At 35.3% G+C, this 27,829-nt stretch overlaps 1 protein-coding gene across 2 annotated transcripts in view; it reads left to right on the top strand.

Moving 5' to 3' along the window:
- The window catches only part of LOC100809371 (callose synthase 10), a 62,684-nt gene extending 37,890 nt beyond the window's left edge, over positions 1–24,794 (top strand). For both annotated transcript variants that reach the window (XM_041016564.1, XM_014776528.3), the window contains 25 exons: positions 342–462; positions 7,957–8,051; positions 8,881–8,971; positions 9,057–9,217; positions 9,316–9,425; positions 9,800–9,934; positions 10,084–10,152; positions 10,253–10,424; positions 11,362–11,476; positions 13,139–13,258; positions 14,104–14,219; positions 14,319–14,402; positions 16,198–16,310; positions 17,665–17,717; positions 17,804–17,980; positions 18,076–18,123; positions 18,866–19,024; positions 21,432–21,545; positions 21,639–21,727; positions 21,822–21,980; positions 22,710–22,812; positions 23,036–23,155; positions 23,360–23,410; positions 23,540–23,722; positions 24,170–24,794. In XM_041016564.1, the coding sequence (XP_040872498.1) occupies positions 342–462; positions 7,957–8,051; positions 8,881–8,971; positions 9,057–9,217; positions 9,316–9,425; positions 9,800–9,934; positions 10,084–10,152; positions 10,253–10,424; positions 11,362–11,476; positions 13,139–13,258; positions 14,104–14,219; positions 14,319–14,402; positions 16,198–16,310; positions 17,665–17,717; positions 17,804–17,980; positions 18,076–18,123; positions 18,866–19,024; positions 21,432–21,545; positions 21,639–21,727; positions 21,822–21,980; positions 22,710–22,812; positions 23,036–23,155; positions 23,360–23,410; positions 23,540–23,722; positions 24,170–24,406 (2,995 nt within the window). In that variant the 3' untranslated portion in view covers positions 24,407–24,794. The remainder of the gene's footprint in view (positions 1–341; positions 463–7,956; positions 8,052–8,880; positions 8,972–9,056; positions 9,218–9,315; positions 9,426–9,799; positions 9,935–10,083; positions 10,153–10,252; positions 10,425–11,361; positions 11,477–13,138; positions 13,259–14,103; positions 14,220–14,318; positions 14,403–16,197; positions 16,311–17,664; positions 17,718–17,803; positions 17,981–18,075; positions 18,124–18,865; positions 19,025–21,431; positions 21,546–21,638; positions 21,728–21,821; positions 21,981–22,709; positions 22,813–23,035; positions 23,156–23,359; positions 23,411–23,539; positions 23,723–24,169) is intronic.
- Positions 24,795–27,829: the final 3,035 nt, after the last annotated feature.

Consider the following 27,829-nt stretch of genomic DNA (forward strand, 5'->3'; position numbering starts at 1 on the left):
TTTGTCAGTGAAAAAATATGACCAACAGTTTACTGGATGCTCGAAAAATTAAAAGATTGAACTTTGTATTGAAATTAGTACCTGGTTAAGTTAACTCAGTGTCTACCAAGACTTAACCATGACCATTTCTAAGATATTGTGACAACAATTTCTGCTAGGGTAACTCCTGCAATTCTGACATTGAACATGAAAATGGGTTTTAGGAATCCGAAATTAAATTTTGTTTCAGAAAAGTTTTCTGAATTTACACTTCCAAAGTTTTCTGCTTTCTTTCCATTCCTTATTTTTTGCTTGAGCTACAGACATATTCATGATGAAAGATTGCCAATATTCTCTGACAGGGTGGAGAGAATTTTTCGTGAGATCAATAACAGTATTATAGAGGGTTCGCTTGTTATAACCTTGTCTCTTAAGAAGCTTCCAGTTGTTTTATCAAGACTTACGGCATTGACCGGACTCCTGGTAATACGTTTGACGACTACTTTTATTGTTATTACTCTTGATTCTTGAAACTGAATATTTTTGTGTACGGTGTATATTAATTTACATGAGGAAATCATACAAATGTTTATGTATGGAGAACATAATCAAATTTCCAAAGTTGAGGAATTGAAATCAGTAGGACCTGGCCCAGTGTTGTTAAAAAGCGGTCATGGTGGCGTCATCACAGAAAGGCGTGGCGATTTTTTGAAAAAATGCCAGCGAATAGCGGTGGCGTGGCGGGTTTCAAATGGCGGCGCCATGGCGGTTATGGCGGCATGGCAGAAAATAGCATTTTTTTTTTGGTTTTTTCCGCGGTAGGAGTTGGGCTGACCCGACCCATCCCTACTCGGTAACTTAGTCAAAAGCACAATCCTCCCCTCTCAATCAGAACGCAGCCCTCCTCCAATTAAAAGCTCAACCCCTGCACCCAGTAGCGACGACCCCACAGTGGCGACGAGCACCGGCACGAAGGGCGGCGACAAGCACCAGCACGAAGGGCAACGACGAGCACTGGCACGAAGGCAGTGAACATCGCGGCCTTTGTGAAGTGGTGCGCGCAAGCTGTAATTCTTTTTTGTTTTGTTTTTTCTTTTAGACACCCCTTTTTTATGTTTGCAACTTTTTTTTTCCTTTTGCTAATTGACACCCTCTTTTTACTTTTGACAGTCCCATTTTTATTTTTTTTTCCTATTTGACACAACAATTTTTTTTTCCTGTTCAGTCCTCATTTGTTTTTTCAATTTCAATGTGTTTATATATATGTATATTTTTTTGTTTTGTCCGTCATGACATCCGCTATTTTTCGCTACGCCATCCGCCATATTTTTATGGCGGATTTTTGGCTTTCTGCCATCCGCCATTAACAACATTGACCTGGCCTGAACTATCTAAGGAAACAAATCAAGGAATAAAATTAAGTAGTGCAAACAACAATAAACTCTCCATGCTGCATCCAATTTATTATGTATGTATGCTATTATGTGACCCCTTGTAAAGATGTATGTTGTTTGTCCTCATAACCTTAGAAAGCAACTCTTCATGATTTTGAGATGATCTTTTCACGTATGAAATGATATTTACCTTATGTCTTTAGTCCTCTTATGAAAGATTAGGTTGGAATTAGACCAATTATTTTAGCCATGTCAGAAGAGAAAAACAAAATAGATTTTATTTTCTGAATTTGCTTGAGTATATCAGTCAACAAAGTAATCTATTTTTTTAGGAGTGAGCAGAGTAATCTATTTATAATAATGATAATAATAATAAGGCTTGAATATATTTTTGATCTTTGATATATACCCAAAATTTGCATGTGATCCCTAATAAATTTTTCCTTTGAGATGGGTCCCTAATATTTAAAAAATTTTGTGGGGGGTCCCTGCTGTTAGAAGGGATCTGTTAACTGCTGATGTAACTGTTAACTCGACATGTCGGCAAGCTACCTGTGGTGTCACGTGGGATTTTTGTGACTTGTAAGTTGACCATGTGTCGGCTGACATAGCGTCATAATTTAATTAAATTAAAAATTAAATTTAAACAAAAAAATATAAGATTAGGGTTCCCTCTCCCCCAGTTACCTCCTCCTCTTCCATTCATCCTTTCCTTGCAAGCAGTTGCAGCAAAAGGGTCAAAAAACAAAACCTGGCAATACCCCTTTAACTTCTCACTTGCCTTCTCATAAAAAAACTTCACCTCCTTCACAGGCCTATACTTATACTTACTAAGCTCAGTTTCAAGTTTAACATCAGTAGTCCACCAAACTTCACCTCCAGTATTAACACTACTAACAACACTCACACTGTTCCCAACCATTTCCATCAACCCTATTTACATTTCCTCTTCCTCCACCACCTTGACCTTCTCTCACCAAACCCTCATTTCCCAATATCCCAACAACCCCACCATGTGGTTTCTATCGAAGCCCCTACACTACAGCACCATCATTCCTTGATCCTCAATTTCACTCAAATTCCCAGATTGGTTCCCTAATTCAACCCTAATCCCACCTTTGGCACCCACCTCTGGCACCTACCTCGTTCCTTCTAAACCCTTGATTATGAAACCCGTCAACCCTCCTCAAAACCCCAGATTCCATAACCTCACTTCCTCCACCACCACCGACACCCTTTCCATTGCCACCAACACTCTTTCCACTTCGTCATTTTGAAACCCCGAATCGTCGTTGTAAAGGTCCTCGTAATTGTTGACTTCTTCCTCGGCCAAGAAACCCTCGTCAACAATGGCGGATATAGCTTCATTATGGTGGAACTGATCCATGGGTTCGCTGCTCTCACCGTACCGTCCCTCGCCTTTGTCCATTTTTGGGTCCATTTTGGTGGATATGGCTTCTTTTTTTTCGTTTTAATTTAATTAAAATATGATGCCATGTTAGACGACACATGGTCAGCTTACATGTCACATTTAATCTGACAAGGCATCACAAGTAGCTTGCCGACATGTCGAGTTAATGGCTATTTTCGATAAACTGAGTGAAAGTGAGAGAGAAAATGAAAAAGATAAAGCTGATATTATTGCTCAAAAGAAAAAACTCAATGAGTTAGATATAACAGAGGTATTTAAAGAGTTCTGACTTGAGAAACTAATCACAACTAACTTTAACTACCTCTAACTAACTTTTAACAGAATGTAAACTAACTCTAACTACCTCTAACAGAATGTAACTACTTAGGCGCAGTTTAGTGAAAACTCACAGCTCTTACAACATATACATTGCTGTCTAATACTAGATGGGTGAAATTAGCAAGAACTAGCTGCCCTTACAATTATGAAACAAAACTGTTTACATAATTATGTATTTACATACTCCAGTACCCCCCTCAAACTCAAGGGGACTAGTTTTCAGAAGAAACACTCTTCACATTGAGTTTGCCTCGAAGAACTTTAAATCTTGAGGCAGAGAGAGGCTTAGTCAGAATGTCAGCCCACTGATCCAGAGTTGGAACATGAACAATAGTGAGCTGCTTGGCCAAAAATTTTTCTCTGACAAAGAACACATCAATTTCCATGTGTTTAGTTGTGCTATGAAAGACTGGATTATGAGCAATGCAGACTGCACTTTGATTATCACAGAAAATAACAGGAGTAGTGAAAGAGACTTGTAACTCTGCCAACAAAGTATAAATCCAGGTTAACTCAGTGAAAGTTTGAGCTATGCTGCGATATTCAACTTTTGTGCTGGAGCTGATAGTAACTTTTTGTTTGCGAGACCACCAATATATTAAATTTTGACCAAGAAAGATGGCAGCTCGTGAGGTTGAGCGCCTATCATCCACATTAGACGCCCAGTCAGCATCACAGAATGCTCTAATATTCAAGGGCTTTGCAATAGAGGTGGGCTGAAGTAGCAGACCATGAGACAAGGTCCCTTTGAGGTATCTTAAGATTCTTTTCACCACTGTCCAGTGAGAATCTAGAGGAGCAGCCATAAATTGACAAACTTTATTGACAGCAAAACTGATTTTAGGTCTAGTAAGGGTAGCATATTGCAATGCACCAACCACAGACCTGTATATTGCAATGCACCAAACACAGCCCCATGTCTGGATAGTTTGCAATTGGAGACCATTGGAGAAGAAATGGAGTGAGCCTCAACCATATTAGTTTTATGGAGTAAACCTCGAATGTATTTGCTCTGAGTCATCAAGATAGACTTGTTGGACAAATACTTGATTTCTAGGCCCAAGAAGTAGTCTAAATGGCCAAGCTGTTTAAGAGAAAAAGTAGTATTAAGTTTGTCTGTAAGCTGCTGAATCAAAGAGGTTGAGCTGCCAGTCAAAATTATATCATTCACATAAACCAGCAAATAAACAGTATGCAACTGATGCCGGTAGATAAACAAAGAGGAATCACTCTTGCTTCCAACAAAACAAAGTTGTAGTAAAGTGGACTTAAGTCTACTAAACCACTGCTTGTGAGCTTGTTTTAAACCATAGATGGTTTTATTGAGTTTATAGACTAGTGACCTGTCAGTAACTTCAAATCCAGGAGGTTGTTTCATTAAAATAGTTTCTTCAAGAGTCCCGTTTAAAAAGGCATTATTCACATCAAGCTTAAACAATTTCCACCCATAGGATAGAGCAAGAGTAAGGATAATTCTAATGGTAACAGGCTTAATCACAGGTGAAAAAGTTTCATGAAAATCAAAGCCATGAACTTGATGGAACCCCTTAGCTACTAACCTTGCTTTGAATCTATTAACAGAACCATGAGCATTTTCCTTAACCTTGTACAGCCAATAACATACCTATTAGGAGGTAATGATACCAATTCCCAAGTATTGTTCTTCATCAAGGCATCATATTCTTGCTGCATAGTAGAGAGCCAATCATCATTTGCTAGAGCTTCTTTCACAGTCTTAGGCTCAGAATGAGTGAGAAACAATGAAGGGTGGAGTCTAGGATTGTGAATACCAAATTTAGATCTTGTTTGCATGGGGTGAGTGTTAATTGGAGGTAGCAGAGTAACAATGTCTGAAGTGAATGTTGGAATGGTAGTGAACTAAGAATTTCAATGTTCAGCAGACATGGATGTAGAAGAAGTAGATGTTGGAGGTACAAACATAGTAGTGATGGGAGAATGAGTGGGCAAAGGTGAAAAAACCAGGAGGAATGAGAGGAACACAACCTGAATTAGTAGGTGGTATAGTTGCAACACAAGGTGGAGATAGATTAGGACTGAGACTAAAGTAGGAATCCAAATTTTTTGTGAAATTAGAGGAGGAAGGAAAAAGATCAGCGTAAGGAAATCTTAACTCATTAAACAAGACAGCCTTAGAGATGTAAATCCTTCCAGAAGGTGACAAACACTTGTAGCCTCTGTGAGTAGAAGAGTAACCCAGAAATAGACACTCTTGAGACCTAAAATTAAGTTTGTGTGTATGATATGGTCTTAGCAAAGGAAAACAGGCACAACCAAAGGTTTTGAGAAAGTGATAATCAGGCTCTTTATTTAACAAGGCAACAAAAGGAACAACAAATTTAAGAGTAGTGGTAGGTAGCCTGTTAATTAGGCAAACAACTGTTGTAAAAGCGTAGTCCCAAGACTATAGAGGTAAAGAAGCATGATGCAACAAAGTTAAACCCAAATCAACTATGTGTCTGTGTTTTCTCTCAACAACAGCGAGTAGCCTTGAGTGTAGTTTAGCGACGCAGAACTGGACGTTTGAGCATCTCGATTGTAGTGTGTAAGACGAGTCTCATGGCCATAAAGAAGAGCTTCAATTCCTGCAATGGAGGGAGTACGCTTCTTTCTCTCGATAACAGAGATGACTGGCGTGTAATCTGACGGTAATCCTTCGAGGAGCGCATCAACATACTCCTCGTGACCAGCTAATTCATCAAAGTAGCCTTTGATTTTGCACAAGTATTCCTCAATTGATTTTTCAAGACTGACCGCGCGCATGGCAGATCGAAGTTGTCGTGCACAAGATTTGTACTCATGGATTTTGTCCCAAACTTGGTACGAGTGATTGGAACCAAGAACTCTCGACAATACGGACTTCGAAAGTGTAGATTGTAGACAAACAAGAAGTGTTTGGTCTTGAACTTCCCAAGTTTCATATTCTGGATTAACTTGATCAGTGATATGATCGTCTTCGGTGAGGTAATGCGGAGGAACAACGAGATTAATCACAAATCGCTGCAGCTTGTGCAATTTGATCATTGGCTCTACGTGTTGACGCTAGTGCAGATAATTGGAGTCATCAAGTTTCTTTGCTACCGAATTGGAAAATGACTGAGAAACAGAATTGGAAGGAGCGGAAGCCATGGACGCACAGTAGGAAGCTTCGCAGAAGAACAAGCTCACAAAAAAATTGCTCTAGATACCATTTTTGATGAACTGAGTGAAAGTGAGAGAGAAAATGAAAAAGATAAAGCTGAAATAAGTTAGGTACAACAGAGGTATTTAAAGAGTTTTCACTTGAGAAACTAACCACAACTAACTCTAACTACCTCTAACTAACTTTTAACAGAATGTAACTAACTCTTACTACCTCTAACAGAATGTAACTCACAGCTCTTACAATATATACACTGCTGTCTAATACTAGATGGGTGCAGTTAGCAAGAGCTAACTGCCCTTACAATTATGAAACAAAACTATTTACACTGTTATGTATTTACATACTCCAATAGGCTACATCAACGCTTAATGGCTCCCTTCTAACGGTAGGGACCTCGCACAAAACTTTTCAAATATTAGAGAACCATGTCAAAGAAAATTTTTATCAGGGATCAAATGCAAAATTCGGGTATATATCAGGGATCAAAAACATATTTAAGCCTAATAATAATAACTTACAATCGGCAAGTATCTTTGCGCTGGTCTTGAGGCACTTGTTGCAGTGGCTCCTTGTGTTGTTGCTGCCTGCCTTGTTGGACATGCTCTGCAACCTGCACCATTGCTGGACAGCCTGTCACTTCCGTTCTGACCTCTCACTCCTCCATCTATGATCTCTCCCATAGGGAGTAAGGGTTTTCACATAGACAAGTGACACTTGGCAAGCAGAGCAACTGATGTGTCCTAGTTAGGGTTTCAGGGGATTGGGCTTAAACGTTTTTCTGTGTTTTTTCCTCTCCTTTTTGGTTTTTATTTGTTTGGCCTCAATTTGAGTCCAATCTAGCTTCCCTCTCTTTTATGCCAAACATTATGTATTATAAACTAGATAAAGCTTAATATATGATATAATAAACTAAAGAATAATAGTAATAGAAATAAAAAATTATAATAAACACTTATTCCTTGTGCATTTTGAGGGTCCACATACTAGTATAATAAACTAAAGCCTGAAATAAGTTTTTGGTCCATATAAAATAGGGAGGTTTTGATTTTAGTCCTTTAAAGATTTTTGTTTTGAATTTGATTTTGGTTTAAGATTTAATTCAGCTTTTTATAAAAAACTTCCCACCCTATGGGACTGTAGCTTGAAAGTGGGTGTTTTAGGTGTTGATAGGTGCATTCAGGAAGATGATTTTTTTTCAGAAATGGGCCAACTCTGAACTTGTTAACAAGTTTTTTAACTGACAAGTTTCACTGAGTTTGGGTTAGCCAACCAAATTTTTTTTTCATTGTATTTGTTTGAGTCTGACTTTGACTGAGTTTGCATTGTTTACAAAGATCCTATTTAACTCAGTTTCTAAGTCTACAAATGTAACTTATTTACTAAAAATTTCAACAACTTCATTTATGTTGTATGGAGGCAGAATTAAGTACCTTGTACTAACCTGAGATTAGAAAAGCAAATTTAGTGGTATTCCAAGTCTTTGATTGCACTCAACCTGAATGAATTATGATGAAAGTTTTATTATGATAAAAGATTTGAACACCTAAATCATAGAACCAAATAGAATATCTTATCATTTATTTGTGTTTTCAAGGGTTCTTTATATATATCTTACCATTTAGTTGTGGATCATTCTTCATTACTTCCATGAAATTATATATTTATTTCAGATTCGAAATGATCCTGAACTTGCTAAAGGTGCTGCAAAAGCTGTACATGACCTGTATGAAGTTGTTACTCATGAACTGGTATCTTCAGATTTAAGGTATATGGTTGCATAAGTCTGAACTCCCAGCCTATGTTTATACTAGTATTATTTTTGGGTAAAATTAACATTTCCATTCTCTAAGTAAATAGTTGGGTTTGATTTTGCTCCCAATTTTTTCTTATTGAATTTAGTCTTCAAGCCTATGCTTTTGTATGACATTTATCCTACTATAACAGTGTTATCTGTTACCGTTAAGTTGTTAGAATGTTGGTTATCACACCAGAAATTTGGTTATTCAGCCTCCATTGTCCTCTTCCTCTTCCTTTTCTCTTTAATGGAGGGTGAGGTGGACAATGCCCCAATTTAAAGACCCTTTTTTCCCCTTTTTAACCATTAGTGAAATTGATTGAGGGGTTCCTCCCGATGTTAAATTACGATCAACATATATAAAATTTATGTAATTTCATTGGCTAAAACTAGAGATAAAAGTCTGAGCAATAAAACTCAGTTTTGTCAAACCTGATTTCTAGAACACATTTTTTTCTTTCAGCAATTATTGAAATTGATTGAGGGTTCCTCTAGAATTGGATTGTTTTTCGTGACTTGTTTTCCTCGCATTTTGCTTTGAACATGAGATCTTTACATTCTGCCAATGATTTATCGAATTTATTTGGGGCCTCCTCTTGTCGCTAATGTGCAACTTTCACCCTTAAGTGTCCTCTTGAGGTTCTGGGGAACTAATGATGGGATATGTAAACATAAGTTGACTAAACTAAACTAAAAAGAAAGTTAAACGTTGAAATTGAAATCAATCCGTAACTTAGATGACAAAAATACTAATTGTCTTTCTTTCCCTGAATTTCCTGTACTCATTTTAATTTTCCAGGGAGAATCTTGATACATGGAACCTTTTAGCTAGAGCTAGGGATGAGGGACGTCTTTTTTCTAGGATAGTATGGCCTAATGATCCTGAGATTGTAAGTTCCTTCTATTTGCATACAATTCATCTTTTTTTTTTCCTGTTTAAATACATTAAAGTATTTTTTTTCTTTTTTGTTGTAGAAAGAGCTTGTAAAGAGGTTGCATCTTCTTCTTACTGTAAAGGACTCTGCTGCTAATGTTCCAAAAAATCTTGAAGCCAGAAGAAGATTAGAGTTTTTCTCAAATTCATTATTTATGGACATGCCTTCAGCAAAGCCTGTTAGTGAAATGTTGCCATTCAGGTATATGCATGTGTAAGCATATAGTTTACAGTGGATTTTCTTTTGTTTTTTTTTATCCTTCATATTCACTTTTTCCTTTTGTTTTTTGCTTGTTGTAGTGTTTTCACTCCATACTATAGTGAAACTGTGCTTTATAGTACTTCCGAATTGCAAAAAGAGAACGAAGATGGCATATCTATTCTTTTCTATCTTCAAAAGATATTTCCAGGTAATGTGTCTTCTCTCTTAGTAGATCCCCCCTCACCAAGAATAAACATGTGTCAATGTTCAGAACTCTTATTAGGTTCACAGTTATCTCCTTTTATCATTCTTAAAGATTGATTATGCCTGCAAATTTCAAGACTGTATTTGGTTTGCCTGCAAATTTTTTAACAGTCCCATGATCACTCCATTGTGTTTTACAATCGTAGCCAATATGTGATGGTGAAGAAACAAAAGGAAAAGTGAATTTATCTTGTTAATATCTATTGAGAAGTAGCTATACTCTAATCTGTTTTGGAGATTGATGAAGGACAAGGAAAGGTTTTTGTTATCTTGCCCCGGGCCATTTTGGGGTTGAGCTTGAATTTTTTTCTGTTACAGATGAATGGGAAAACTTTCTTGAAAGAATTGGTCGAGGAGCATCCACTGGGGACGCAGAACTTCAAGAAAATTCCAGTGACTCTTTGGAACTTCGTTTTTGGGCTTCTTATCGAGGGCAGACTCTGGCGAGGACAGGTCACAAATTCTAAGCATATATCTTATTTGTCTTCCTTTCTTTTTTCGTATGACAAGTTGAGGCATGACTATATTTCCACAAGTATTGGTTACCTGCTTATTCCCAGCCTACGATATTTTTACATTCCCTTATTTTTTTGGCTTTACAGTGCGTGGTATGATGTACTATAGGAGGGCTTTAATGCTGCAGAGCTTTCTGGAGAGCAGATCACTTGGAGGTAGTTTCATATGAACATTCTGCATTGCAGTTTGTGATTCTGATTTTCATTCTAATGAAGTTTGACATGGATATTTGCTGGCAATCTCTTGTGTCAATAGTGGACAATTATTCTCAAAACAACTTCATTACAACTCAAGATTTTGAATCATCTCGCGAATCACGGGCACAGGCAGATTTGAAGTTTACTTATGTTGTATCATGCCAAATTTATGGTCAACAAAAGCAGCGAAAGGCACCAGAAGCTGCTGATATTGCTTTATTGTTACAGAGGTATCAATTTGTGTGCTTATTATTTTCAATGCTCTTCAAGTTAATACTCTACAATATCATAATATATATGGGTACCCATACTGTATACCTTAAAATGTGTTTTTGGAAAGCATTGGGGCACTGAACTTTTTAATTTGTTTGCAGAAGAATTTTATTATGTTAAAGTAAAGGCTGTTCTAGTCAGGGAGGATGTTGCTGAATGTCGTCTCATTAGAATCATTTTTGGTCACAATTTTTATTGTGATGTAAACTTTATGTGGAATCACTATTATTGAAGCTTTATTGAGTAAACCCTCATTCTCCTCCTTGAGATAGTAAGCATTGACCATTTAGTCTTTGACTTTATAAAATCCTCAATTTGCATAATATTACCATCCACTTTATTCCTTTTTTGTGCAAACCAATGGAAAATGAAATAAAGAAGGAATAGAATGAATGAGTTTTTGCAAGATTAGGGGCTAAATTGAAGATTTGTTGTAATAAATTGACCGATGCTTATAATTTCAAGGATTAGAATGAGAGCTTACTCTATTTAATATTTTAATTTCATAGTTATGTGTGTGTCAAGAATAGAGGATTTGTTGGAAAACCTCCTTAATTGCAGTCACCCGTAGCCCACCTTAGTTGCAGCATCAAGGGTGTTGGTTTAGCCTCATATGGACTATAAGATATGGCTTAAATAGGGTGGTTGGGCAGTCCTCACCTTACAAACCGGTTTTGTGGGATTGAGTTAAGCCTTAAAGCCCAAATTCTAAGATTAATATGTGGTGGAGGGTTTTGGGTAGAATTCATTTGGTCATAGGTTCTAATCTCAGTGCGATCATTGTTCACCAAAAAAAAATAGAGGATATCTTGATTACTGTTTTTCTGTTTCCATCTTTTCCCAACTTTTTTTGCTATAAATTACATAACATTAAGATTTTGTCTTTGTTATCAGGAATGAGGCACTCCGAGTTGCTTTCATTCATGTTGATGAAAGTACAACTGATGGAAATACTTCAAAAGTGTTTTATTCAAAGCTTGTCAAAGCCGATATAAATGGAAAAGATCAGGTGAAGAAAAACTTCCACTGATGTCGGCTTCTGCTCATCAAATAGGCTTAACTTTTTTTTATAAGTGCAACATATAATTTAGGATTTTCTTGCTGGTGATGTTATTATTGGTCATTTTGTTTTTCATGTTATAGATTGCAACAGATATTCATGCTTAAAAATATTTGAATTTTCTCCATTGCATAGATGGCTTGGGTGATTTTCTAAAAATATTTCTATGTATAGCAGTATAAAGTTGCCATATTAAAGCAACTGATTATTATGTCCATGCCTTAATGTGATGACTTTCTCTATGTTGTTGTTGGTTTGTTGTGGAGGGCTGTGTTGCAGATCCAAAAAGGCTTGGACTCTGTCAGCAATATTTTTGTTATTTTTCGATTATTTTAGTGATTTTTTATAATTAATCATAAATAGATAAAATTAGGCTTAATAATATTTTTTCTTGTTAAACTGAGTTCTTCAACCATTAGGTTCTCCAAAGGTTTTTGGTGGGAGTGGGACAAGCTAATGTTTGTGGCTATGGTTAACCATCTTTCTTGTTTATCATTTCCCGTAATTTATCTATGATTTTTGTTTGAGCTTTCTAGTCATAAAATTACTTGGGAAAAAATTTCAATGCTTTTTTTTTTGTCAGTATCTTTTTTTCTGTCATTCAGTTGAACGTAATATTTTGCCTTCTTTTGGTGCAATTCCTAGTCACCGAACAGACAGTAATATGATATACTCTGTACAGTGTATAATGTGGAAATGGAATGGTTGGGGGTTGGTTATATATCTAAAACATGATGTAGGTGTTATATTTATGCTTTGAGCATGTTACAAATTGAGCAAAGAAGATAGTTCCAGGCATTGAGAAGAATCAGAAAGATGTTATTGTTCATAGATTTCTTATGTGATAAGTTTATATAGTAAATTTGTAACTAACTGCTGACTCAGCAGTTATTACATGACAGTGACTGATTGCAACTGAATCAAGAAAGAAAAGTGTTTATCTGCGTAACTGAAAGCTACATGACAGTAAGATATATGTGATTAAGTACACTTTAATATACTCTAACACAGTAATACAAAAATGATATGATTTGAGCTAGTATTGAACTCTAATGTCACCATTATCCTTTGAATTGCCAAATTATGAGTTACATTGATATTTGGTATTATAGTTTAAAAATGAAAATTTTGTCACCATTCTACATTGCATATCTGGATAGTTGTTCCCTTTATTATAACTGAAGACAGTTTAAATTTCAGGCTACATCATTGCATATCTGGATATTTTGGATGGTCACAGTTGCAGTTTTACCTCACTTTTAATGTGTGTGCCTTCATAATAATGACAGACAATTTAAATTTTCATCTTGCTCGTCACTTTTGTGTTGTTGATTTATTGTCACTTTTGTTTAAGACGAAAGTGACGAGCAAGATGGAGTTATTAAGTTATGAATTCTTTGTCCTGCTTTTTTATTTTCATTGTCAATTTTCTTTTCTTTTGCTAGATTGAATGCTTTGTCATTCATTTTCAAAAATAGAACTCTCCGTGCTAGTCTGGGATATCATATTCTTGCTTTGCGAATTATTAAGTTATTATTCAACTGTAATATTTACTGTTTTATCTCGTCTTTCTTTTCCCTAATGCGTTCTTTATTTTCATCTGGTACATAGGAAATATATTCTATAAAACTTCCTGGAGATCCTAAGCTTGGGGAAGGAAAGCCTGAAAACCAAAACCATGCAATAGTTTTCACTCGTGGTGAAGCTGTTCAAACTATTGACATGAATCAGGTGAAGATATGTCTCATATGGTCATTTGTTCTTTTTCTCTTTGCCATCTGTTATACCTTTTTTGGTTATTACTAGGTGCTATACATTGTGCTACAATGGACAAATTAAAAGGATTTAAGGAAAAGGAAGGTCCTTTCAGTTCTATGCTTTGTCGAGTTGAAAATATGTTATATATATGTTTTAGCTGTGAGGCTTCTCTTTTTATCTGAGTTGTCATATTACAATTTGCATATTGAAATAACTGGGCTTCCACCATAGATTTCAAACTTAATTAGCGGTGCAAAATCTGGTTAAGTTTTTTTTTTTTTTTCATTTGGTGACTCTGTTAGTTATGATGCACTTGGGTCACTGAATGTTTAAATGATTTGTATTTTTATTTGTATTTCTGTTACTTGATTTCATGCAAAAATAGATGTTTGTCCTTTTTAAGCTTATGTTTCTCTCAAAAGACTTGAACATATTGTCAAGTATGGTATATTCTGTATTTGTTTATGACTTGGCTGAACATGTGTTGTTGACTAGACAAATTATTGCCTTTTGTAAATGCACTTCATCGTTGTTAATTTCTAGAAATGGGAGGGACGTAATCCTGTTGCGGTCATGGCATTAGTGAGATTTTTATCCTGTTGTACTTGTTCAGTTCTTCCAAATCCTTGAATTTCACTTTTACATGTCATTTGGACTGTTGCATACTTATTGACCTTGGATTAATATGTGGTTCACCAGCCTTTTGTAGAGAAATCCCTCTTCCTCTGCCCTCAACTGTATGTATGTGAGTGAATGAATGAATGGGGAAAGAAAATTTATGTAATTTAATCTGATATATATTTTTTAAATTTTGAAAGGACAATTATCTTGAAGAAGCAATGAAAATGAGGAATCTTCTGGAGGAGTTCCATGCGAATCATGGCCTTCGCCCTCCAAGCATTCTTGGAGTGAGGGAGCATGTTTTTACAGGAAGGTTGACATGCACATTTTATAAATTTGATAAACAAAGTGATACTTTTAAGCTTTAACTGTCTTATCTTGCTTACATATTGCTTGCTTCATACCACTGCAGTGTCTCTTCCTTGGCTTGGTTCATGTCAAATCAAGAAACTAGCTTTGTAACCTTGGCCCAACGAGTTTTAGCAAATCCTCTCAAGTAAGTTGTGTTTACTGTTGATTGTCAAGGGAATTGATTAGCAAAAGTTTCTGATTATTTAAAACTGGCCAATTCATAGCATAATACAGCTGGACATTTAAAGGCAACGATGTCTTTCGAATTGTATAAGTGCAATATTTTAAATATGTTATTTATTCCTGAATTAATTTAGCCAATTTATAATCCATTTAGCTAAAATACATGGATGAATATTAGCTTGTATTACTGTATTTATATGAGAATTCTGCACAGGAGAAGACTGTTTCCCCTAGACTTTTGTGAGTTTGACATTCATAATCTGTACTGAACAAAATTAGTGTAAGTAATTAGTGAACCCATAAATTTAATATTTTTGTTTTTATTTTTACTTCATCCATTAAGAATGATACTTCTAGGATTTGCTTCCTTCTTACATCTTGAATATTTTGGGTTTGATTTCCAGTGAGACTACTGCTATTAATGTAGTTTTTTTCTCTTCAATGAAATTACCTTTGAAAGTCGTCTTTGGAGGACTCTATTTCTGTAGGCCTCATTTGCTTTTAATATGTATGGTTTGTATTCCAGAGTTCCATTTTATGTGACGCTCTAATTTAATACCAACTTTTGAAGAATCTAATTGTTGGAAAGCTTCCTTGATTGTGGTCCCCCCTAGCTTGCCTTAGTTGCGGCCTCTTTGGGGCTTTTGCTTTTAATATGTATGGTTTGTATTCCAGAGTTCCATTTTATGTGACGCTCTAATTTAATACCAACTTTTGAAGAATCTAATTGTTGGAAAGCTTCCTTGATTGTGGTCCCCCCTAGCTTGCCTTAGTTGCGGCCTCTTTGGGGCTGCCTTAATTGCAGCCTCAAGGGTGGTGGTTTAGTTCTACATCGGCTAGTGATATGGTCAAAGTCGTGTACATAAGTGCGAGACAACCCTCACCTTACAAGTCAGTTTTGTAAGATTGAGTTTGATCCAAACTCAAAATCTAAGATGGTATCAAAGCGTATCCTAGATCCATTGTTGGGTCACCTGCATTTGCCACACTCCAGGTTGGAAGTTTTGGGCATGAGGGCGAGTGTTGGAAAGCCGCCTTAATTGTGGTTCCCCTAGCCAGCCTTAGTTGCAGCCTCTTTGGGGGCTGCCTTAATTGCAGCCTCAAGGGGGTTGGTTTAGTCCCACATTAACTCATGATATGGCCAAAGTAGTGTATATAAGTAGGAGACAACTCTCACCTTACAAGTTGGTTTTGTTGGGTCGAGTTAGGTCCAAAGCCAAATTCTAAGACTAATGCTTTAGAAATTGTTGGAATCTGCCTTAATTGCTGTCACCCCTAGCCTGCCTTAGCTGCAGCTTCTTTGGGGCCGTCCTTAATTGCACCTCAAGTGTGGAGGTTTAATCCAACATGAACTAGAGATATGACTTAATTTGAGTTTATAAAGCTTTGGGAGAGGAACATATAAGAGAGAGAAAATAGATCCATTATTATGACAAGAGATTTTACAATTAGTTACTGAATCTCTGTTTACAACTGTATTTATGCATACAGAGATTCTAACTAACTAACTAACACAGTTAACCTAACCATAACAGACTAACCATAGGTAGCTTTAAACTAATAGAGTTATACTCTTACAAGCTTGGCCAGTCCTCACCTTATGAGCCAATTTTGTGGTTCTCCAAAAATTGTTATCTTCCTTGAAGCTTAAAATGTCAATATCTTCATTTTTAATTTTATATTCTATCAAACAATGCATTTTTATGGAGATTTTGTATCAATTCATCCTGTTTTTGGTTGGGGAAAAAATCTTGCAGAGTTCGCATGCACTATGGACACCCAGATGTATTTGACCGAATATTTCACATAACTCGAGGAGGCATTAGTAAGGCATCACGTGTTATTAATATTAGTGAGGATATATACGCTGGTAAGAATGATATCTGTAATATACGTTCATTTGAGATTACCCTTGATCTTCTAGCTTAATTCATGTCACGTACTTTTAAATTTGAAGTGATATTATGATATAGTATTACAGAAACAACTGAATATCTTGAGTTATTTAAATTCATTTTATAATCTGTTTGAGAACTAGCCTATGATGATGATGATGTCTGTCTTATTATTGATGAAGACTACTTGTTTTCAAAATGAAGCTGTATTTCCATATAATCAATAATGCCTTTTTGAAATTCTAGATTTTTCTTGCTCTTCATACCTATTAAAATTTAGAGAAAATATAGAAGGAAAAGAAATTGATGGTGAGCCTTGGGGCAGTGGTAAAGTTGCGTCTTGGTGACTTGTTGGTCATGGGTTTTAATCTAGAAACAGTTTCTTTGCATATGCATGGTTAAGGCTGTGTACAATGACCCTCTCTCATACCTTCACATAGCAAGGAGCCTTCTAGCACTGGGATACATTAGTTAGTTAGTTTTTAATAGAAGCAAAAGAAATCATCAAACTGTCATTAAGAGAAACTGTACAGAGGACGAAGTCTTGAATTGTTAAGCTATATTATATGCTGCTGAGTCAGCACCTTACTAACTTACTGACAGAATGACACTGAAATTACAGTGAAATTACAACCATAAATTGTACATATTGTTTTATTACCTGTCCTAACTGAAGAAGCTTTACTTGATTTTGTATCTGTTAATGAAAATTAACAGTATCTTTATGTTTCTGCCATGAATGAGCGGGAATACAGGAAAAGATAAGATTAGTAATGAAAGTATTAGATAGAAATTTAAAGTAGCACCTATTGAAGAAAAGATGACAGTTACTCACTTAAGATGGTTTGTTCATGTGAGGAGAAGGCTAATAGAGGCCCCAAAAATTAGTGAGTTGATCATAAGGGTGCTAGTCCAGTAAACAAAGGACCCAGGAAGAGAAACCGTTACAAAAAAAAAATCCTAACCTAAATGGCCTTATTTTTTTTTGTTGAACTCAATGGTGAGATTTTATCCGTGTAGTTGACCTCTTAATGGGAAAAAAAAAAGTTGTTGATTCTAATGTTGGAAGAAATAAAAGAAAAAATAATATGGACAAAGGTAGACAATGATTGATCATTATCAACTAATGTTGGGAGATCTAATATACGAATTTAAAATGTAATATTCTAAAATGCTTAGGATCAGGGCTTGTCTCTTATTACCTTCTGTTAGGCACAATGGTTATGATATTCTACCTTGAAGTACTCTTTCTCTTCCTAGGGTTTTTTCATTTATATATTATTATTTTATATAATTAATCTGATGAATTGAAGACATAATGTACTGCAGGTTTCAACTCCACATTGCGGCTGGGAAATGTCACACACCATGAATACATTCAGGTTGAAAATACAAGTGAACTGTGGATGCTTTCTGCTTTCTGCTCAATGTAACTCTTTCATTCCCTAATTGTTGCGTTCTTCCGTAGGTTGGAAAAGGAAGGGATGTTGGGTTAAACCAGATTGCCCTCTTTGAGGGGAAAGTGGCAGGTGGTAATGGAGAGCAAGTGCTTAGCAGGGACATTTACAGGCTTGGACAACTTTTTGATTTCTTCAGAATGCTTTCTTTCTTCTTCACAACTGTTGGTTATTATGTCTGCACCATGGTATAGTTGATAGGCTCTCAATTTTTTTCCTGGATAAAGGGTGGCATTGACTTGTCTTGGTTGTCTAATTAATTTTATTCTATTTTCTATTGCAGATGACAGTCCTTACAGTTTATATATTCTTATATGGAAGAGCATACCTGGTAATCTGATAGGACTTGCTCAGTTATCTGTCTTTCACCACTTTTTGGACTTCGTAAACTGATAGGACTTTGTTTGCTATGATTCACAGTATAAATAATATCCTCCTGATTATTTGTAATTATCTTTGCTCCTAACAAATTTTCTGTTCTACCCATGATAAACTTCATGGCATGTTTTTACATAAATAAGTTGATCAACTTCTGTGCACAGTACAAAATATGTTGAGCATGTGAAGTTGTGTTTTTTTCTCTCTTTCCTTTTTTTTTTTAACTTGTTAACAGTAAGGAAAATGTTTCTTGAACATCAAATGTTGTTTCCCTCTGATTTTAGGGTTTATTCTTGAGATTCATGTATATGAAAAAGATAAAAAAGTGAGATAAATTTAATTATATATGGTGTCATATATGATGTAAATATTTTGATGTCACGTATCACTCTTAACATGTCTTACTATATTCATGCACTGGCTTGTTTATAGGTATATTAATTGCAGATATTGGGACTTTTTTTTTATCTTTTAGTCACTTTTTCGGCCTTGTGAAATCTGATAGTTAGGCAAATAATTATTTTATTCATTTGATTTTTGCATGTTATATCCTCAACTGAGCAGCAAACACTTTTGCAGATCATGAAAAAAAAAACAGAATTTGCTGAAATATTTAAATGCTAAAATTTGGCTAAATCTCTACATTTTACCTTATTAATTTGATTTTCTTCCTTGATGGTGCTCTTTTTTTTCAGGCGTTTTCTGGTCTTGATGAAGCTGTCTCAGAGAAGGCAAAATTGCAGGGTAACACAGCACTTGATGCAGCTTTAAATGCTCAATTTTTGGTCCAGATTGGCGTTTTCACTGCAGTTCCAATGATAATGGGTTTTATACTTGAATTAGGATTGCTGAAGGTTAGTTCATATATTAAGAATATTTAAAATATGTGGATGTTAGAATATAATTCTTGATTTTTGCTCAATTTTTGCTGAAGACTAATTCTTGATTGTTGCTTTAATATGTATTAGTCTTATTGTAAGTGGATGTTAGAATATATGAAAATAGCTTTCCATATCTTAGATTATTAGTTTCCTTCTTCCTCATTCTCTCTTACGATTGGTCATCATATTTCCCAGTCTCGTGATTTGTTTACTTTAGTAATGATAAGTATAAAAGGTTTTAGTGCTCAGTGCTCTAGGTTTTAAGAAAAACATACCAACACATTGTCTTGCATCAAGTTTATATCAATCTCTTAATATTTATTGTCTATTCTGTCCCTCTATACCTGGAATCCCATAATTTTAACATGGCATCAAGCCTATCCAATCTTTTTTTTTTTTTGCTCAGCAAAAATATATAATATATTTATAGGCTAGTACCAGTGGTACTGAAAGTACATAGGAATAGATGTGAATCCTGCTTTTCCAGAATATTGGGAAAGAGCTGGAGACACAAAGAAGTGTTACAAGAATTCACCCACACCTGCCCCCCTAATTACAGAACCCTTCCTTCAAATTGGAGGACCATTGGTTAAAGTGAAGAGTGAAATCCTTGTCCATTGCTCTGATCCATGACCATAGTAGGAGTAGAGCATCGTCCAGCAGCTTAGAACCGTGAAAAGTTGCATTTTGGAACACCACCTTATTTCTATGCTGCCATATTGTCCAGGTTAAGGCAGTCCACCTGCATTTCCATCTTTTAGACTTAACTCCCTCTGCTAGCTCAGTTCCATGTTGTAAGAAATGGTCCCTAGGATTTTGTGGTAATGCACTGGTGAGATTGACCCATGACATTGATTCCCACCATAAGGGGAGGGTTTTGATACAATTGAAAAACAAGTGATCAGCCCCCTCTTCCTTAATTCTGCAAAAAGGACACAGCATATCATCTACTTCTATTTGTCTCCTTCGAAGGTTTGTCTTTGTTGGTAATCTATCCCGAATTAGCCTCCAAGTGAAAACTGTTGTCTTTAAGGGTATTTTGAGTTTCCATATTTCCCCAAATTCATGTTCCTGTCTTTCTTCCATCAATTCCCCCCATAGCAATTCATATTCCAATCTTAATGTTGGGCTGGTAATTAATATTATTATTTTAATTTTTAATATAATATATGATGCAATATTAAAAAAATAACAATGTTTATAACTTCACAATATTAATAATTAAACTTTATTTATAAATATCATCATTGACAACATATTGACTAAAATAGCAATTTTAATCCTTCTTTGAATCCTACACCTAACATATTCACATCAAAAAATAATTTAGTTAATTAAAATGTTAAAACTAAAAGAGATAAATATGTGCAAAATTGAGAATTGGACCAAAGTTATAGATTTTCTAAAATATGGGGACCTAAATCGCAAATCAGTTGACTAAAAGTGCAATTTAGTCTAACATATCCCCCCATTTATATACTTTATCTTGGCCTTATCTCTAGCCAATGTGGGATTTAGGTTTTTCACAATATGACCCCTCTTGTCCAACACTTTTGGGCTTGGTGTGTGGATAACATGATGGGTGACCCTTTGAATGGGTCTAGGATAGGTTCCGATGCCATCTTAGAATGTGGGTTTGAGCTAATTCAACCCCAAAAGTTAGCTCATAGGGTGAGGGTTGCCTCCTACTCGTATACTATATATCTTGGCTTTATCTCTAGCCAATACAAGACTTGGATTTTTTCCAATGGACAGAACTATCAATCATCATAATATTGGACTAGAATTCTTTCAAGCATCATAAAATTGGTTTTCTTATGTAAAAAAAAAAAAAATATATATATATATATATATATATATATATATATATATATATAGGAATTATCCAACAAACTGGCCCGAACCAATTATGGCTGGTAATGCCCAGTTTTGAACTGGTTTTACACCGGTTATTTGTAAGGCTTGTTTCGAGGGTTGGTTAAACTGGTTTCGTGACCAGTTCCCAGTTGGATTGGTTGGTTTGGTACGGTTCAGACAACTATGGCTTCTGTTGTAACATTTATCAAATATATTTTCAGTTTTATTACTTAAAACTGCTTTTCTCTTGTTTCTTCAGTGTGTGTGTGTATATATATATATATAAGAGAGAGAGTTAGTTCTGGGAAGAAAAGTATTATCAATGTTCTGATGTGATGCACATTGAGAGATATTTATATTATACAAGGCTTGGTGTGCGAGCTACTGAAACCTAACTACTCTTTATCCCTAACCCTGAACCTTAATTCAACATGGTTATGATGTCATTTTTAATTATAATATGAACTTATTCTTATATGGTCTAAATATTGTCTGTCTTGACTCTTGATGAAAATGTTTGCAGGCTGTTTTCAGTTTCATCACAATGCAACTACAATTGTGTTCTGTCTTCTTCACTTTCTCATTGGGAACTAGAACTCATTATTTTGGGCGTACCATTCTCCATGGGGGTGCAAAAGTATGTTTCTTGTTATCATTTGGTTTTTGGTGGGAAGCTCGAATGTTAGTTGTTTTGAGTGACTTAGATTTGTGTTTGACTTTTTTACCATAGTATCGTGCTACTGGTAGAGGCTTTGTTGTCCGTCACATAAAGTTTGCTGAAAATTACAGACTATATTCTAGGAGCCACTTTGTCAAAGCGTGAGTAATATCATTTGTTGATTTATAATTTTTTGGTTTCGTTTCTTGAAAGAAACTGCATTGCATTGAGTATTAATTCTGTGCAATGCAACAGGCTTGAGGTGGCATTGCTTCTTATAGTTTATATCGCATATGGGTATGCAGAGGGAGGTGCTGTTACGTATGTTTTGCTAACTCTAAGTAGTTGGTTCCTTGTCATTTCTTGGCTTTTCGCTCCTTACCTTTTCAACCCCTCTGGTTTCGAGTGGCAGAAGTAAGTTGACTGCTGTTTTAATTACATCCATTAGTTTTAATGTTATATTTTCTTGATAGTAAATACTGATTTTGGTCCTCCAAAAGCATAAATGTTACTGTATTTTGGACCTCTGATGATTAATAAATCCGAATGTTCTTTCAATGTTAACTTTAGATATCAAATCAATTGTTTTGGAGGACCAATTGGATGTCAAAAATGGCATCTGTGAAAGGATTTACTGTAATGTGTTGTGTCTCTTGGATGACCACACTTAGTTTTATTTATAATAAGCAAATAGAATCAGTATTGATTACATAGGATCAATCTAGTAATAAGAAAAGTGGACTAAATCCCTAATTGTTATCTAATAATAAATAGGAGAATAAAATATAATCTGATAGCATTCAATGACTAATTTGAAATTAAAAGGGAAAAAAGAATATATATATATATATATATATATATATATATATAAAAACTTCGTACCCCATTGCCCAGAGGCTCTTCGCTATGCGAAGGTATGGGGGAGTATATTGACATTAAAAGACACTTTGATGTCTTCATTATTCAAGGAGCAAACTACGACAATTTTCTATTTTGGGAGGACCAAAATGGATTTTTTGATTTTGATTTGATTGCAGTTAGGCTTTTAAATGGATCCTTTTTCGTGTTTTTGGAAAGATGATGAAATTATATGAATTGTGTGAACAATTGTTTATCTTTCTAATCTGATTAGCTGGTAAACAGGACTGTGGAAGATTTTGATGATTGGACAAGTTGGCTTCTTTACAAAGGAGGAGTAGGAGTAAAAGGAGAAAATAGTTGGGAGTCTTGGTGGGACGAAGAACAGGTTAACACTGATTTTTTCACTTGATTTTTTGTATGTTTTGGGATCAAAATGGAACAATACTTAAATTGATTGTTTCTTCCTATATTATTGCTAGGGAGTTCATTTTTCAACCATATTCACATTTATAATCAATGTTATTTGCACGTATGGCATGCTAGAATAGCCTTCTCATTGATGCCGGCTCTATTAATTTAATTTCTAATGAGTGCTACTCTTTCTCTAGATGCATATCCAAACTTGGAGGGGTCGTATTTTGGAGACAATTTTGAGTGCAAGGTTCTTCTTGTTTCAATATGGTGTTGTGTATAAGCTGCATCTTACTGGAAATGATACATCACTTGCGGTAAAAACAATTTGTCTTCACCCGAGAATTAGATAATTATCATGTATTTAGTCCTAATGTAAAGCATAATATAAAATCATGCTTTGATCCTGTACTAATTATATGGCCTACTTGTGTTTATGTGAAAAGGCTTATGACTCCAAGTATTTCATTAACGAAGAGCTTATATACGACTCTTATAGATTCTGATTTTTTTCTTTGTAGATCTATGGATTCTCATGGGCTGTCTTGGTTGGAATTGTCTTGATATTTAAGGTTTGGGCTTTTCCTAATAATTTGGTCTTATTTGTATTTTCTGTTTTTGCGGGCTGCATTTTTTATCTTTTCACTTTAAGCTTTTTGACATGTCTTTTTTTAGGATTCTGAGATTTCCTTGCTTTGCAGATCTTTGCCTACAGCCCAAAAAAGGCTGCTAATTTCCAGGTAGTGTTGCGATTTGCACAAGGGGTTGCATCTATAGGCCTTGTTGCAGCTGTGTGTCTTGTTGTTGCCTTTACTCAACTGTCGATAGCTGACCTTTTTGCAAGCATCCTTGCATTTATCCCTACTGGATGGGGAATATTATCTGTGAGTTCTGATTTATTTTTGTATGAATTTTCTTGTGATAATAGATGTCTGTGTGTTGGAAAGGGTTACCATTGACAGATAGGCTGACCAGAAAGGCTTAGTGAAATGTTGTAATATACAGCCACCGGTACATCGACTCTCTCTGGTGGTTTGAGATCTCACATCGACTAGAGATATATCCAGTGTATTCCTTATAAAGCTTGGGAAGTCCTTAATTTACAAGCCGGTTTTGTGGGCTTAAGTTAGGCCCTAAACTGAAATTCTAAGACCAACTCTTATTTGGTGCATGAGGTTGTCTAACTTTTTTTTCCAAATGTCCTAATGGAATTCGTATATTTAAAACTGGCTATTCATTACCACTTTAATTTTATTTTATTTTTTGCATCATTGCTGACATTTGAAGTTAATTCCAGCTTCTAACATTTGTAAAATTTTCCACACTTTCAGTTGGCAATTGCATGGAAGAAGATAGTTTGGAGTCTCGGCATGTGGGATTCTGTCCGTGAGTTTGCTAGAATGTATGACGCTGGAATGGGTATGATCATTTTTGCACCAATAGCATTTTTATCGTGGTTTCCATTCATTTCAACTTTCCAATCTCGCCTTCTCTTCAATCAAGCCTTCAGCCGTGGTCTTGAAATTTCTATCATCCTTGCTGGAAACAAAGCTAACGTTGAGACTTAGCGCCTTTCATCTTACTCTGTATCCCTGTGGGGCTTGTATATTTAGATGTATATTATTTTTGTAGTTCATTGTTGAGTTGTACATTTAGTCTAAAAAAAAAATTGAAAGATGCCTTTTTAATGGTTGCGTTAGTTTTGCCTTCTTCGGCGGTTTAGTTTCCACTATTATACTTTTTGTCTTGATCAGTCTTTTGGAATTTTTGCGCACAATCAAATTTGAGGTCAACGCCACTTGAATGCAAGTGCTCATATTAGAGATTAACTCTGGTTGGTTTAGATGTAAACCAAGCACAAAGGGGGAAAACAGAGTCAGTACTCACTTGATGTATCAATTGTATCATTCTCTCTTACTAGTCAACCAGGGCATACTAGTGTCCTAATGTTTTACACCTGATGCAGTTCCATATCACGCTTCATTCTTTATTAAAATAGGCTTGTTTTAAATACATAGTTAAACATCTTTTGTGGTTAAGATTCTGTACAGTTCTATTAAAACTATAGAGCATTTAAATATGTTTTCTAGTTGTGGGAGTCCAGATATATGACTTGAGCAAAGTGAACGTTTTTGTACAGTTTTATCTCATGCATTTTAACTTTTTGTTCATATATTCTAATAATTCTCTATGCCATTTCGAAAACATCGAGTACCCTCGTTCTGAAAAGGCATGGAAGCAGGAACACTTATTTAAAACAATTATAGAAATTTGTACTTTTAACTAATTCTAATAATTCTCTATACCAGATATATGTCGTCTGAGTGTCTAGATATAATATACTTTTAATTAATCCACACTTATTAGTAGCTATAAGTTTATTATTACTAATTTGTACTATTCTTTCAAAATTATTCTTAAGTTATTGTGATATATCATTTCACTCTTTCCACTTTTTATAATTGAAATAAAGAATGATACCAACTTCTACTATTAAGTGTTATTAAGTGGTTGTAAGATCCTATTTTGATTTCAAATATTCATCTCCAAAAGTTATAATTAATTTTTCTTTACACTTCTAGCAATATTATACTTGGTTTTTTTTTCCTATTTAACGAAGACATCGACTGTGATGTGGCTTCTGTTACCGAGGACTATCTTTTGATGGAAAAGATCAAGGTCTTTCATTCCTTTGTTAGACTTGTTTGAGCTTGTACAAATTATTGACTAATATTTGACATTAAGATACTGTGGGCCTGAGCATAATCGAGTGGCAGGAATTATTTTGTGCACCCATTATTTTTCTTTTGCATCCTGCAATTTTTCAAAATTCTAAAAATATCCCCTGTTAACTTCTTCCTTTTTCTTATTCACGCACCATTCACTCTATTGTATTGTTCTTTGCATCCATTCTCATGAGAGGTGATTGTTCATTGTTGTGTCCATTTTGGTCAAGGCGCATTGGTTACGTTAGCTCGTTGGCAAGTGGTGGTTGTTGTGGCTGTTAACAGCAAAGGTTTGTTGATTTTCTTCTGTAACATTGATCTAGTTTTGTACGGATTTATAATCCTTATAAAACTTATGGAGTGATAATCCTTGGTCAATGTTTGTTGACTATGTGAAACAAACATGGTTGATTTCTCATAAAGAAATATTTGTTAAAGCTTGAATGAATAAGGTGATGCATTTAGGAATCAAAACAATTAACAGGTACGAAAATTGTAAATATATTTTGGTGTTAGGGTTTAGGGTCCAATGGATAAAAATAATTATTTTTGTTTACTTGTTTGTGTATTTCAAATGCAGGGTTAAGTCTGTTCATTGGATCTTAAAGAGACTATAGTGGAATAACCTTGGAGACCTATGTAGTGTTTGAGAAGTCATGAACAACATGATCACGTTGCAACACGCTGAAATTAAGTCATCTTTTGAGACAAGTACATATGTGGTTGGACATGTTTTTAAAGTTATCTTGTACAAGAAACTACTTTGCGTGGTATCAAGGTATGCTTTAGATTAGATTATTGTTGAGTTTGAGCGTGTAAATTATATTGGCATTGACAGTTCTTGTTATGGATGTGTAACAAGAACTACTCACAGTCTTCCATGTGCATGCGAGGTAACTGGATATATTGTTGATACCATACCACTTGACACAATCCATATGTTTTGGTAGAGACTAAGTTTTTCAGACCAAGGTCTATCTGAACCCGAAGTTAGCATAACCGAAGAGATGGAAATCATATCCAAGTAGTTTAAAGAGCTTGATGTATGTAGCAAAGTTATTCTAAAGAGTAAACTTCAGGAAATTTCCTACCCTAATCTAAATTTTATGTATGCTCCTCCAGAAATGGTGAAAACAAAATATGCTCAAAAGAAAATGATAATCAGACATTAAAGATCAACGAAGCGTGATTCATCTTACTGAGGTCACGAAATGCGTCCAAGAATACCACGTGCACGTGTGTGACACTCTTGTTAGCAAACAGTGTGCAACTAACTAGATGCAACAGATATACTCGAGCTGCTACAATTCATTGTCCTGCGTCACATTTGCTACGATAAATGTCTCGCAACCAGGATAGCCGAACATATGCCCTTCTGGTTTGGAATGTCTCATCTTTTGCTTCTTCTATACTCACTTGAAGCAATTCAACTAGCAGCTCCAGTGCATGGTCTACGGCAAGAGCATCGAAGTTATAGAAGCACCTGTAATGGGCAAATGTAGCAACGATGTCACATCATCGAGGGTGATAGTGACTTCTCCTGCCAAAAGATGGAAACTACTAGTTTCCTTGTACCACCTCTCTGCAAAAACATATATAAGTCCCATGTCACAAGTGTCTAAGGAACATGCAATCAAAGGACTTAATCCTGTGAGAGCCACTATGCCTTCAATCCCTGGTGTAGACCTTCCAAATTTTTGTACCTTCCTCCCATGAAAGAACAACTTCAACTCAGGATGTTCCTGAAAAAAAATAAAATCAGTTACTTCAGGTTAAATGAAAAATAGTTATTCAAGTGTTATATAATTCAAGTAATAAGTACCTCTCCTGTCCAAATTGTGGTTGTCATATGATAAACATAATCTGTTGAAACAAATGTATTGTGGGGCTTGTCTAGAAAATCCTGGGCATCAACACATACATCATTAGTAACTGGCTCCTGAGGCTACTCATGAACCTCGTCAGTTGGATGATCTATATGCTCAACATCCTCAACAACAGTTGCAGTTGCCTGTTTTCTACGTGCATATGCTATCAGCCTTAAACACTAAGGGATTTCTTTCGTTTCACCACTAACTTGTGTCCTTAAGGCTCTTCTTATAACTCTACCTAAAACAAGACGCAATCCTCTTATTCTAACCATAATCTACATATTTAAACCGTAATAATAATTAATTAATGTTATTGTTCAAATAATAGTTGAGTTTCATAAACTAAGAAATTAACTAATAAATAAATTTGATTTAAAATATTTAATAAATTACT

The sequence above is a fragment of the Glycine max genome, chromosome 6, assembly GCF_000004515.6.
Source record: "Glycine max cultivar Williams 82 chromosome 6, Glycine_max_v4.0, whole genome shotgun sequence".
NCBI lineage: Eukaryota > Viridiplantae > Streptophyta > Magnoliopsida > Fabales > Fabaceae > Glycine > Glycine max.